Source organism: Blennius ocellaris (genome assembly GCF_963422515.1).
Source record: "Blennius ocellaris genome assembly, chromosome: 14".
Taxonomy (NCBI): Eukaryota; Metazoa; Chordata; class Actinopteri; order Blenniiformes; family Blenniidae; genus Blennius; species Blennius ocellaris.
In genome coordinates this window covers 8,203,920-8,217,973 of record NC_137663.1, presented here as the reverse complement: position 1 = coordinate 8,217,973, position 14,054 = coordinate 8,203,920, and the positions used below count along the sequence as shown (strand labels likewise).

At 43.0% G+C, this 14,054-nt stretch overlaps 1 protein-coding gene across 2 annotated transcripts in view; it reads right to left on the bottom strand.

Moving 5' to 3' along the window:
- The window catches only part of LOC308139804 (serine/threonine-protein kinase TAO1-like), a 23,202-nt gene extending 10,594 nt beyond the window's left edge, over positions 1 to 12,608 (bottom strand). The window contains exons 1-7 of one of the 2 annotated variants that reach the window (XM_080509339.1): positions 12,228 to 12,608; positions 2,200 to 2,459; positions 1,955 to 2,026; positions 1,242 to 1,343; positions 1,111 to 1,156; positions 875 to 971; positions 636 to 749 (exon numbers count right to left, since the gene is read on the bottom strand). In XM_080509339.1, the coding sequence (XP_080365465.1) occupies positions 636 to 749; positions 875 to 971; positions 1,111 to 1,156; positions 1,242 to 1,343; positions 1,955 to 2,026; positions 2,200 to 2,331 (563 nt within the window). In that variant the 5' untranslated portion in view covers positions 2,332 to 2,459; positions 12,228 to 12,608. Of the gene's footprint in view, positions 1 to 635; positions 750 to 874; positions 972 to 1,110; positions 1,157 to 1,241; positions 1,344 to 1,954; positions 2,027 to 2,199; positions 2,460 to 11,538; positions 11,638 to 12,227 lie in introns of those variants that run through there. The other variant, XM_080509340.1, reaches the window with a different exon arrangement.
- Between the last annotated feature and the right edge of the window lie 1,446 nt (positions 12,609 to 14,054).

Below are 14,054 nucleotides of genomic sequence, written 5' to 3'. Positions count from 1 at the left end.
ATATTGTGTTGAATAATGGAACGCACCTCCAAACTGCACCCATGCTCCATTTTCTTCCCCCCCCCCCCTCCAGATATAACGAACCACACAATGTCTCTGTCCTGTGTGCATATTGTCCCCGACGGCCCCGGTGGCAAAACATTTGAATATGTCAGCATGCGGCATTGTGTGTGTGTGTGTGTGTGTGTGTGTGTGTGTGTGTGTGTGTGTGTGTGTGTGTGTGTGTGTGTGTGTGTGTGTGTGTGTGTGTGTGTGTGTACAAGCAGGTTCAAATGCTTTCACAGTCAAATCCATTTCATCAATCACAGCTACTATAAGCTCAACTTCTTTTCCACACCAGAACTCACTTTGTAGTTTTAGGCCCCGTTTCAAGCTAAAATGCATTGTTTTTGCCATTTCCTTTTCAGAAAAGTTCTACGTTTCCATGGCAACGTCAGGAACGTGGTGAACAGTAGCAGTGTTTCCGCCGTCGACACGAGGACGGAGGCCGACCGTTTTCAGAAAGTTGCTTATTCAGTGGCTCCAAACACCGTTATAGTTTAAACTGACGCCCAGAGCGCTGCGAAGATTTTTATGTTTTCGCTTGAACACGCCGTCGTGTAAACGGGGCCTGAATGCTTTGCGTCTGGACTCACCAATATGGCGTTCCCACAAATGAGTTGGCAGGTGAAGCGATGGAGGCAGAGCCGAAGTCGGCCAGCTTGACTTGTCCCGGCTCCGTCAGCAGGACATTACCCGCCTTCACATCCCTGAGAGAACAAAGATACAACATCTCAAAAACAGACAAATGAATGTGACAAAAGCTTGAAACGGTCTAATTTTCAGATCAACTTGTATATGCCTGAATAAGAGAATGGCATGAACGATGGTTCACCTGTGGATCATGTTGTGGGAGTGGAGGTAGGCCAGCCCCTGCAGAGCACCATGTGTGATGGCAGCGATCTCCACCTCTTGCAGAGGCTTTTTATGAACTGCAGGAGTGAAACAGTCGGAGCAGCAATCAAGCACCAGCTCATAAAACCCCGCATAAACATGCTGTTGTTCAATAAACTCGGTCGATGATCGTGAGTGACTTGGGGGTTTTTTTCTTTTTTTTTTTTTACTGCTCACCTTCCAGCAGGTCGGAGGCTGAACCCAGGCAGTACTCCATCACCAGCTGGAAACCAGGCGGAATGTGAAATTAACTCGCGGGCAGCGTGGGTGAACGGATGCAACGCGGGCGTGAAAAACACCGAGCTTACCCATGCTGTGTGCTCACGGAGGTAACAACCTTTGTACTCTATACTGTTGGGGTGGCGGATCCTCTGCAGGAACTTCACCTCCTTTTTAATGTCCTGCCATTTCTGATGGGGAGAGAAGGAACCAATGACGCTCTGATCACACCTGAGGTGACGAGGGGTGTGTGTGTGTGTGTGTACGTCCAAATGCAAAGGTGGTTGTCGTCTAATCTGATTATAGCTAATCTGAAATTATCAGCGGCGCAAACAGGGAAACCAACGCCAGGGCAGCAACTGAGAAAGCCAGAAAATTGCGAAATTGAGTGTCAAAAGGAGGACTGCAACATGAATATCACAGTACCACAGAGCTCTAATCAGCTGTTTAATGACCAAAAATACATTAAAATAAAGACATTAACCAACATCTTTTTAAAGCTTTGTTCCTTTCCACTTTTCTGCAGCAGCTTCTTGTGAAAAATGGTTCATGATTTTACATTATAATGTCACTATAGAGTGTCCTTCTGAAGTAAATTGCTTCCAGTAAGTACACCTTTGTGCAGTTCATCCAATGGTGGTTTATTTCTTGCTGATTCATCCCAAAAATGTCCAAAAGACACTAAAACGTTGTCTTACATGTTGACTATGACCACAAATCAGAGATGTTTTGAAAGATTTCCACATGCAAGGATAGTTTATGATCACGTTGTTGTGCGTTACACAGGACCGATCGATCTCACCTCATTAGACTGTTTGCCACTGTAGGACATCTTTTTAATTGCCACCACCTCATTTGTGCGCACATCCCGTGCCTGGAAAACACAGATCACACAGTTAATACACAATTCAGTCTCACTACACAGAGTGACTTCTTTTTTTTTGTTAATTAACTATTTCTTATGATTCTGACACACAATTCTGGATAAAGCCACTTTCTAATGTCTAACTTAGTGAGTTCAAGTAGGTGAAGAGGGAGTTGCCGTACAAAGTAGACGGCGCCAAAGCTGCCATGGCCGATCTCTCGGAGGTCAGAGAAAAGCTTCTCTGGGTCTTCTTTGAAGAAAAGCTCAGCCACCTCTGGATCTTTTAGGCTCCCCGCCCTGACAGAGGAGGGCATCCTGGTTAAAGTAGTCCCCTGATCACCCACGCGACGGGGACGGGACTATCTGGGTGCTGAGCTGTGCCGACGCAGCTGACGATTCATCTGCGGCAACGGGCGAGCCTGAGGAAGCAGCACATGGACACCTAGAGGAGGGGAAGAGAGAAAGGAAAGAGGTGTGAGTAGTGGCCAGGTCCAACACAATGATTCTGAACAGGTGAGAGGAGCTGGCAGGAAATCGGAGCAAAACTTTGAGCTGAAACTGAGGTTTTAATTCGCACCAATGGCCCAGAGTCTCTCTAACAAGTCCATTTTGTTGTCAACAGATGGTAACCACATCATTTGACTACATTTAAATCCAACAGTCTTCTTCACCGGCTAAATCCCGAGTATGGATGTGAGCGTCAGAGCCTGATCCAACAGACATTGAGCACAAGGCTTTGGAAATCCTGCACCGGTTGTAAATATGCAATTAGGGCTGAAACAACTCATCGATTTAATCAACTGAAATTGACTATCAAAATAGTCATTACACCCTGTAATTCCAGGAGAAAATGCAAGTGTGAATGCTGAAGCTGAATAAAGGTGAACCGTAATGCTGACGAAGCTGAAGGAGACACTGATCTCCTTTGATCTCCTCCATGAGGTGCCTCTCCCACCTGTTTTGTGTGGAACATTTTTTGCAATTTATTCGGAAAGGGTTAAAGACCCACAAAGCATACAGCGTAGCACAAATGTCCCGAAAAAGCTGCACGCTTTGACACTCAAATGGTTCAAATCGGTCAAAGATTGTAGGAGAAACACGGTACAGAAGAAGTCAGGATGACAAAAATGACGGCATTCAGACAATAACCAAGTTCCTGTTTGGATTTCAGAATCTCTCCAAAGCCAGTCCAATAACGATGATGGAAAAAAATAATCCAAACAGTCCCAAATGTACGTAAATAGTAAATGGATTTCACGGATCTTTTTCCACTGCTTGAGTGATCCCCAAAGCGCTTTACACTGTTAATCACATTCACACATAAGCAAACTGGGGTTCAGTGTGTTGCTCAAGGACACATGGGCAGGGGGAGATGGGGAATCAAATCTGCAATCCTCCAGTCTGAGAAACAAAATGAACCAAGAACAGTAACTTTAAACTGAAGGAGCGAGAGACCAATGTCACTGTAATTCTGACAATGTCAAATCATCTGTGATGTGATACATCCTCCAGAAGCTCCATTTCACTGTAACATACGAGACTACAGCTGTTAAGTCACAACAACATCGCCTGTGCTTCATCTGAGAAAACCAAAATCTGTATGTGAAGCCGCCTTTGAAGTACTACACACGTGTAAATCCAATAATTTCACATATTACTTATTGAGGATAAAAACTTGTCTGAAGGCCTTTCGTTTAATATCCTTATGGAAAATTAATCTGATTAATATGACTAATTCACAAATAAGTCCTCAAACAGCAAAACACAGACGAAAAGCACCTTTCTGCAGTGAATCTGTAGAAACATTCCTTCAGAAAGGTCAGGAGCTCCTCTGGTTCTTTAAACTGTGATTTTGGCCAATGCTCACGTTTCCAGGCGCCGACGTTGAAATACTTGCCGAGTCATCGCAACGGCATCAGTCCAGATCGCTTCAGCAATTATTGCATATCTGTACAAATGCTGGAGTAACCGGGCAATGTGAATATTCCAGCTCGGGGATCGATTTCATGTCCTGTGCTCTGGAGGCGGCCGGCAGTAATGAGTGGCGAGCTATACTGGACGATCAATTAGGACGCGGGGTCAAATTCTTACTGTGTACACCAAAGTGGATGTAGCAATTTTGCTCCAGTTAATCCATGTAAACCTGTGGGCATTGATACTGTGGGTGATGTTCATATCATCCAGGCAGGACGTGGGTCCACTGTCTACGCTGCAAATGATTTCGCAAATTATAACATCTATACTAAACTTGGAATAAGTGAAAAGAGAAAGTTCATCATTAAAAAACTGAATTAAAGAACGGCACATCGGTCTGCTGAATTGAGTTAGCATCGCGAGCATGATAGCCGTTAGCTCACATCGATGCCGACAAGGTAGATGAAGTAGCTACGTCACTGTGTGAAACATGACTTGTTCCCATGGAAACGGCTCAACTGGGAGGATGCAAGGCCTTCTGGGAGATGTATTAGAGCTACCATTACGAGAAACTTTAAAGGAAAGTTAGTGTGATGAGATGAATGGGACATTTTTTTGGCAGTTTCACAGTTTTTGCAAAAAGTTGGTAAAGAAAAATAACATACAAACAAACCAAATTAACAAAATAAATATGAACACACAACCTTCTTGGCCATACTTCATTGGCCAAGTTAAAAACAACTTTCCCTGCGGAAAAGAAGAAAAGAAAAAAACAAGGATCATGTCAGATTTGATCTCACTGATCAGGTCAATCATACGGCAGATACTGCTCTCAGTGATGGATTAAAATGGGTTTTAAATTGTTTGCAAGGATCTCCCTGTATTCAAAACAGGTCCTCTGTTTTTGTATTTGTAAAAAAAAAAAAAAAAAGTCTCAATCAGTTTCCCCTCAAACTTTAGGCAGGTTGGAACAATTTGAAAACCTCAAATTAAATGACCAGAGGATGTTGCATGTCAAAAAAAAACAAGGCCCCCGTTTTCACGACAATGTTTCAAGTGAAAACACCACTGTTTCTGCCTTTTGACTTCATTTTAAAAACATGTCTGTTGCGACAGCATCAGCAATAATGCTGAAAACTAAATAGCTTGTGTATGGCCACTAGTGGGCGCTGTTGTTTGTTTTCAAAATGAAACCACACACACGCATGCAGAGAACAATTCACTATAAACATTAACAATAGCAAGCACATGGACATTCGTATAGCAGCCATTGTTGTCATTGGTCATCTTGTCGCGCTTGTGTAGATAAACTGTTTACTAAGGTTGTGTTGCGCTCTGCATGGCAGCAGCATCTCTGCTGGGACGTAGCCTGAGCATTTCCAGGAAGTTGTGTTTTCGCCTGTTTCGACGACGGAGTCGGAGCATTATCTAAAGGTTCCATCTTTGGAGTCAAGAGAAAAATACACCCCGGACAAGTCACCAGTCCATCAGAGGAATCAATATAAATTTAGTAGAGTTTTTCGTGAGCCTCATCCACTTACACCGTCTTCATCACGAGCTCCCCCAAGATAGATTTCAACTGCAGGATGAATTCAGCCTCAAACATTGAATTCCAACATGTTTTTTATGGGCCCCCGTCACAGAATAGGATGGTTTAGTCGTCCACAAATAGCAGGAGTGTCTTTTACACCTTAGCGGCGCAGAGATTTCACGGGAGAAATGCACAGAGGTCAAAAGCTCTGGCCCGACGTTAGGACAGCAGCGGCTCTGTTAACCCAGTGAGCCGCCTGCAGTACCAAACCACACTGTTAGCTCACTGTCACAAGGTTTCTCCCACTAAGAAAAGAGCCAGCTGACTGCGAAAAAGAGTGAAACTCTTATACTGGCATACACTTGACACCAGAGGGGCAATGGAAATCATAGACAGATAAAAGCTTCAAAAAGAAAGGAGAAAAAAAATGCTTGTGGTGGGAAACTTAAGTAACACAAACAGAGGTCTGTGTTTTCTGTGTTGGATTTTGGTGAACAGAGAATCATTCACATATTTTTTTTTTTTTCCTAATTCTTTCATAAGCGTTGTTAGATAATCACTGTAATGCAGATTTCTTGGCTGCAAAATGTGTCCAAACGCCACCGAACTTTCACTGTTTCAGTCCAAGAGAAGGCCTGCAAATCAGAATTTAGAAAGGAAATAATGTCATTTAATACGGCACCGACTGTACGCAGGACTGCTCTATATTTACAGTGTATTTTTGAAAGTGTTGGCTTGTGTGGTTTCCCCTCAAACTATTTGAAACATGGCCAGCAGAATTGAAACTATGCGGTGGACTGCTGTCCAGTCTGACATGTGGGATCTTTATAAATGTCACCAAATCAAGCCGATCAACATTTTTCCAACATCAGCAGATTATAACCTTGACGAGAATACAAGAAAAGCAGCGTCAGGTCAAGTTACAGTGTTTTACTTGGTATTTATCAAACATCTAATTATATGATCACCGAGTAACAGTAAGGATGAGAGGAATTAAATTCATTATAAACTGACAATTTGGTCAGTTTTGCGTCTTTGTACTAGACTCCAGCTAACATTTCCCTGAAGTACGTTGACTCCTCTTTAAAAAGCAAAACATCTCTTTATAAATGCTTTGCTGACTTTGCACACATGGATTTCACTCAGAATTACAATGTGAGGCCTTGTAACAAACGGTCAAGGCAGCGAGCTTCTAACCAGGAATAGCCATTTACACAATGACCATTTAGTGGCTTTTAAAATGTGACTTAGGGTTACATTAGACACACTTATCACCCGTCTTTCCTGATTATTTTGAATTACAGCTTAGTAAAAATGGTCCGTATTAATTTAATTGCATTTCCTAATGGTGATAATGTAAAAAGCATGACAGACTACAGTTTAAAGAAAGAGATCGCTACTGTAGCAGAACTTTAGATGGTAAAAAGTGAATAGAGGATTTAAATAGATATCATTTATATGATATCATATTATATTATATTCAGTATATCTGTCTTGTTTCGGCGGACATGTATCATAAGTAACACGATTAAACAATCCACAATCATGTCTGTGAGGCATCTTCATCCTGCTCATGATTCAAACACAGTCCATGTAAACAGCTAATCGGATTATTTTCCATTGTTGGGGCTTTGATCACGTGTGTTACGACATTTCACAAACTGGTAAGAGAAAAATGGCGATAGTAAAGAATGACTGGTCGATGCACAAACTCTAAAAGAGCAAAATGTTTTGACGGTGTTCTAGTTTCAGAAGAAACCAAAAAAACTAAACTAAACAAAGAAGCTTGATTAATTTGACTGACAAGTCCCTCTTCAACACTTGGTGGGCTTCTGGGTGAAGCCGTATGATGGATCATCTCACAAACGACCAATGTGATGCAAGACTGAAGCAACATTTTTGCATTTTTGGTTTGGAAAAGTTTCACTTTCATATGGCAATGTTTTGAAAAATAAAAACAATGTCTGTTCACAAGGAGACGGCAGAAATGCTGAAACGACATCGTCAGCATGCCGAGCCACAAGTTAGTCATGTTTGTTTTCATAATGAAACATACACACATGTGCACAGAGAACTATATGCTATAAACATGAGCAATGATGAGGACGTGGACATTCGTATGAACAGGCGATGAAGCTCCCAATTATAAAACCAGCAGGACCCAGGAGAATATGGACGCAAAGAGGAGGAGGAGGAGGCAAAGGTCATTGCTCACGTCAACTCGCACGTGTGCAGAACAACTATTTACAAACACCATTGTCCACATGTGCAGAAGCGGCATTGTCGACAAAGTTACATTTTCCCCGTGTCCATGAAGTCAGAGCATTGTTGAAAAGTTTCACCTTGGGGGCCATTTTCAAAAATGTGGCTTGTCAGGAGACCAGGAGCACCTGTGTCGTGCAGACAGACGCCGAGACGCAACGAAGGTTTTCCACTTTCACTTGAAGACGTCGGCGTGTAAACGAGACAATCAATCAGTTTAACAATTTTGGTGCATATAAACCTGCGCACCAATCTGACGGCTTCACTCAGTGTCAATGTGAATAGTTGAAGGAAAGAGATGATGATAGAAATACAACAAGCACATGAAACATCGGACAAACTTTTACACATGATGTTATTGTCTTTGTGCTTCTAAATAACAGTGCTCTTTCTCCCCCCCTCCTATTTTTAATTCAATTTAATTGTTTTATTAGTTTAATAAATCTTGTGAATCAATTTTTTTCCTCTCATATCTCATTTCTGCCGTGTTGATTTTGGAGAGCATGAACTGTCCCAGTTCACTTCACTCTTGCGGCATGCATATTGTGCATATTGTGCATGTTTATATCACGACAATGATGCATTTGCATTATTTTCTGCAACCCTGATTTCCTCCTTTCTGATGAGTCAACGTTCACATGGTATTTGAATAATACTTGAAAAGAAGAACAGTAAAAGACGTTTTCATTACTCTCAACACCATCTCCATCATATTTATAGCCACTTTAGGATTTTGTCAAATGTCTTTTTACTATTTGATTTGAATCAATCGAATTCATTCACACAAAGGCGGACAGTACCCGGATCTTTTATTGTACCTGTCCAATACTTCATGTACAAAGAAAAAAAAAACTAAAATACAATTAGTCAGGTAGTTATCTCCTTCCCTCACAGACTGGGTGAAACAAAACACTGAGTCACAAGACAAACCCTGCAGGAGGCGAACTGGACTGAAAGATGTGTAATTACAAAGAAGAACAGCATGTCCGAGAAAACACACTGAAAGTTGTTTGGCTTTACCGCTTGAGAAAATGGATTCTCTCTTGATGTATTATGTGAATTGATTTCTGCTGCACTGTAGAATCACCAAGGAGCCTAATGAAGAGGCAACCGATACACGAGGCCGAGGACGGAGAGAGCGAGAGGATAAATAATCAAATACTTTATTGATTGCCAGAGTGAATTTCTCTCAGCTGCACCGGATTAGACACAGAGGAGATACACTACAACAATGTTTCTGTCTGCTGGTTTGACAAAAAGCAGAAAAACTGAAGAAATTATATTACTAAGAATGTCAAGGAGATCCATTACCATCACATATAGCTAATCCATAACAACTATTCACCGGGGTGCAAATAAAAACCCCTTTAACTTGAGAGCTGATTGTCCCAAGTTCAATTTAAACTACTTTCGAACACTGCAGATGGCAAAGTCTTGAAGAAAATTAGCAATTGTATCATTTTCTTCTCGTGCACTGGACTCTGTCAGGCACTAAACTGAACAGACAGATTGAATTATGACATATCCAAGATACAGCATTCATGTTTTTCAGCTATTTAGGCCGGTTAAAACTCCTCCGTGTGTTTTGTGCTGTTAATATGAGAATCTTTTTCATTATGTCTCTTACACATCTCAATAACAAAAAAAGAAAATAAACACACACATGCTTTTATATGTATACATGTTCCATTCAGAGATATGTTTTGTTTTAAAATGCAAGATGCCAAATGCCGTTTGCTAAATAATTCAAAACGGGAATGCACTTAGGTAATACGACTGATCATGCATCAGTCAGACAGTATTTTACAACACATAGAAGGATGATTTTCCCGATGTGTACGTGGAGCAATTATAACAGTACAGCTTCAAAACAACAATATCATTAAGTCCTTCCAAACCTAAAGGAGATGCATCTGCTTTTTACAGTTCAGCTGAGCTCAGGGATCATATGCATCACTGGTCTAATCCAAACAAAATGAGAACAGCCTCAGTCAGGGTTGTGGAATACACAAATGTCAAACTGAAGTAAGTTACCGGTCATTAGAAGCTTGTGTGTGCTTGAAAAGGGCAACAACTGACTTCATATACTGGATTACATGCCTATCATTAGTCACCCCCCCCCCAAAAAAACCCCCCACAAACACACACTGCAGCATCATCGGTGTTTGTTCAGAGAAAATGTTAATTTCATGACCTCCATGTGTGCCCCTATTCAAATGGCTTACACACTACATTTCTATCCTCCAAGATGGAGGGTGGGGTGTCCACGCTCCTGTTTCCCGGACTGATTACAGACTGTGGCTTTCACCGAGTGGAGGAAGTGAAAAACTCTCTCGCTGACCCAATGTCAACAATAACACATCCCAAAGCGGTGCTACAAAGAGCTGCAGTGACTGAACACCGAGACGGTCTGAACCGTCTCTCACTGAGCTTCACTTACACTCCTCTCCTTGAGATTTAACGTCATGACTTTCTACAACGTACCAAATTACCTCTGAACAAGAGGCACACGAGGAAAGGAAGAAAAAAAAAGAAGAGGCATCGCCAACAACAACACGTGTGAAAGCACAAACACCAAATACAATGTCTTACAAAGTGAAATATGGACCTCTGATTCATCTCAAAGAAAAAATAAAGAATTTGAATGAAGTTGTGTTTGACTCTATGGTTGATTTTTTTCCTCCAAATTGTGCAGTATATGCACTGTAAACAACAGATGTACCTTACCACTCCACACCCCCATTTTTCCTCTGCATCCACGACTGACTCATCACATATTGGTGTCCAACTGTTCAGTCCATCTCAAATATCTTTAAATCAAATGTCGATAGTGATGATTCCTATTAACAGCTCAGGTTTGGCTGTTTACAGAGGTCTATATCGCAGAGCTCTATAAATGGTTAAAAAAAAGGGCCCAAATCCTCTGAATGGAGTGACACATGGGAGCAGCACCCCAGTGATGAGTAAGTTTTCTGACATGCCATGTCGCCACAGCTGATCAACACAGCTCAAACCTGAGGATCAGTCTATTGGCTCTCAGTTAAAGATACTTAGCATTGGAGTAAAAGCACCACCGTATATACTTTACATTTACATCACATACTTCGATTGACTATTAAATAAAGATAAAGTGGTCACGTGGCCGATGTTAAACCAGCGTTTGTTCTGCAGAGGCTGACTGCCTCGAGCAACCAGGGCAGGCTTTGCTCCAGCGTCTAATCCATTTTTCCTGGGAGACACTTAAAACCATTATGCAGTCCACTGGCACACGAGGGAAAACAACTCTGTGAAGGCTTCTCCTGTATCAGGATGATAACGGTCCATAATAGCTGCGTGGTTACCAGGAGCTACAGTCATTGGAAACTAAGGAAGGGGAGCATGCAGGTACAGAAATGAACCCTGGAGATCAGCACAGGTTACAGAAAACATACAAAAGCAGGAACTTTCGTGGTTTGTGTGATAGTCCCAGCTGCATTTATAACAACAAGGACATGGATCCTGCTCATACTGCAGTGAAAACAGCACAGAAGGCAAGTCAGCATCAGATATTGAAAGATCACAAAACCAAGTAGTAAAACTTGGGTGACACAATTCGAGTGTCGTGTGCTATTTGCGCAAATATACAACCTAAGTGTGGTGTTAAATCCTGGCGTGGCTGATCCACTGTGTCATGCATAAGTTAAGCAGCAAAGTCACAGATAAGCCCAGCAGAAGGGGAGCTGGCTGAGTGATAGCCGGAGTTACGCAATAGCAACACACCGAGAGAGAAAAAACCCCAAAACAAAACAAAACAAAACGGAGGAATGCGACTCACGTCAGGGCATAAAAAACAGCCGATGGATGCAGCTCACACACACACACACACGCAGCATGGAGGCTTGTAAACACAATGCCACGGCAATGTGGTGGACGGAGGAAGGAGCTTCACCCAATGTCAAACGCCGACACAGCCCGTCCACACACACCGTGCGGCTCACGACGTCGCCGTCCTCGCAGACGAGCACAAAGTTGCCAGACAGACACCCCCGGAGCCGAGCTCCACTTCGCGGCACGAGCCTCGGGCGGACAACAACAAGGACCGAGGGAGTGGCACTCGGCTCGCAACCATAGTTGCATAAAGCGGATTAGCCGGCTAACGTGGCTAGCCGAGGTGGACGCAATCTGTGCCCAGGGTTCACAACAAAACAAGCAACTCTCCCGTCCGCTGCACGCCGCCGCTCCCACGTTCAGACCGAACGCAGGCGTGACACGTTCAAAACGAACGCCCCAGCGCTCGAAGCGTGTCACTGGACTTTAGGAACAAAAGGCTCGGAGCGAATATCAGGCGACCGTGCAAGTTGTGACAGCAACTTTTCGTTAGCTTTCGGAATAGCAGCCGACCTGGCTGCTAGCACGCCAGGCTAAAGGGATGTCGAAATCCGCTGCAGCAGGGCAGGAACGACCCGCTCGACGTCAGTTAAAAAAGAAGATAGAAGGGTTAGGGGAAGTTAACCAGTGGCTCACCTGGTCGAGGTGGATCCACGCAGGCAGACGAGAGGGCAGAATAATCCCGTCAGTCCAGAAACACGGCGCGGCGAAATCGCAGAAATCAAAGTGGGACTCCGCTAGCTGGCGAGTTAGCAATGCTAATTCGCTAATCTGAACCGCATAATTGCCCTGCCCCGGATACGCTCTTCAAAGTGCGGGGTGGCCGCTGGCTTCACCCTGAGCCGCTTTAGTCATCGGCGCTGGAATAATGGAGCTGGCCGCTGTCACAGCGAGCCAGCGGCTGGCAAAGTTTCTCCCCTCGACAGGCAGTTCCCTAAAAATGGCGGCGGAAGAGACTCGCCTGCCTTCCCACCGCCGAGAGAGCCGGGGAGCTGGAGAGTGTCGGGTTTGACCGAGACGACGGGGCACGAGTGGTCGTGTCGGAGAGCCCTGCTGTCGAGGCGGCGTGGCTGCAGCCTGCGGGGGCAAATGTAGCTCCCTCCTCCCCAAACTGACAGTGGGCTGCTGCTGCTGTGACTGGCAGTGGAGGGTGACCAGGTATCACTAATACTCCATATGTCCAGGTATCACTAATACTCCATGTGTCCAGGTATCACTAATACTCCATATGCCCAGGTATCACTAATACTCCATGTGTCCAGGTATCACTAATACTCCATATGTCCAGGTATCACTAATACTCCATGTGTCCAGGTATCACTAATACTCCATATATCCAGGTATCACTAATACTTCATATGTCCAGGTATCGCTAATACTTCACATATCCAGATATCACTAATGCTCCATATGCCCAGATATCACTAATACTTCACATGTCTAGGTATCACTAATACTTCATATGTCCAGGTATCACTAATACTTCATATGTCCAGGTTTCACTAATACTTGGCATATCCAGGTATCACTAATGCTTGACATATCCAGATATCACTAATACTTCACATGTCCAGGTATCACTAATACTTCATATGTCCAGGTTTCACTAATACTTCACATATCCAGATATCACTAATACTTCACATATCCAGATATCACTAATACTTCACATGTCCAGGTATCACTAATACTTCACATATCCAGATATCACTAATACTTCACATGTCCAGGTATCGGTAATACTTCATATGTCCAGGTTTCACTAATACTTCACATGTCCAGGTTTCACTAATACTCCATATGTCCAGGTTTCACTAATACTTCACATATCCAGATATCACTAATACTTCACATGTCCAGGTGTCACTAATACTCCATATGTCCAGATATCACTAATACTTCACATATCCAGATATCACTACATATCCAGGTATCACTAATACTTCACATGTCCAGGTATCACTAATACTTCACATATCCAGATATCACTAATACTTCACATATCCAGGTATCACTAATACTCCATATGTCCAGGTATCACTAATACTCCATATGTCCAGGTCTCACTAATACTTCACATGTCCCGGTCTCACTAATACTTCACATGTCCAGATATCACTAATACTTCACATGTCCAGGTATCACTAATGCTTCACATGTCCAGGTATCACTAATACTCCATATGTCCAGGTCTCACTAATACTTCACATGTCCCGGTATCACTAATACTCCATATGTCCAGATATCACTAATACTTCACATGTCCAGGTATCACTAATACTTCACATGGCCAGGTATCACTAATACTTCACATGGCCAGGTATCACTAATACGCCATATGTCCAGGTATCACTAATACTTCACATGTCCAGGTATCACTAATACTCCATGTGTCCAGATGTCACTAATACTTCACATATCCAGGTATCACTAATACTTCACATATCCAGGTATCACTAATAC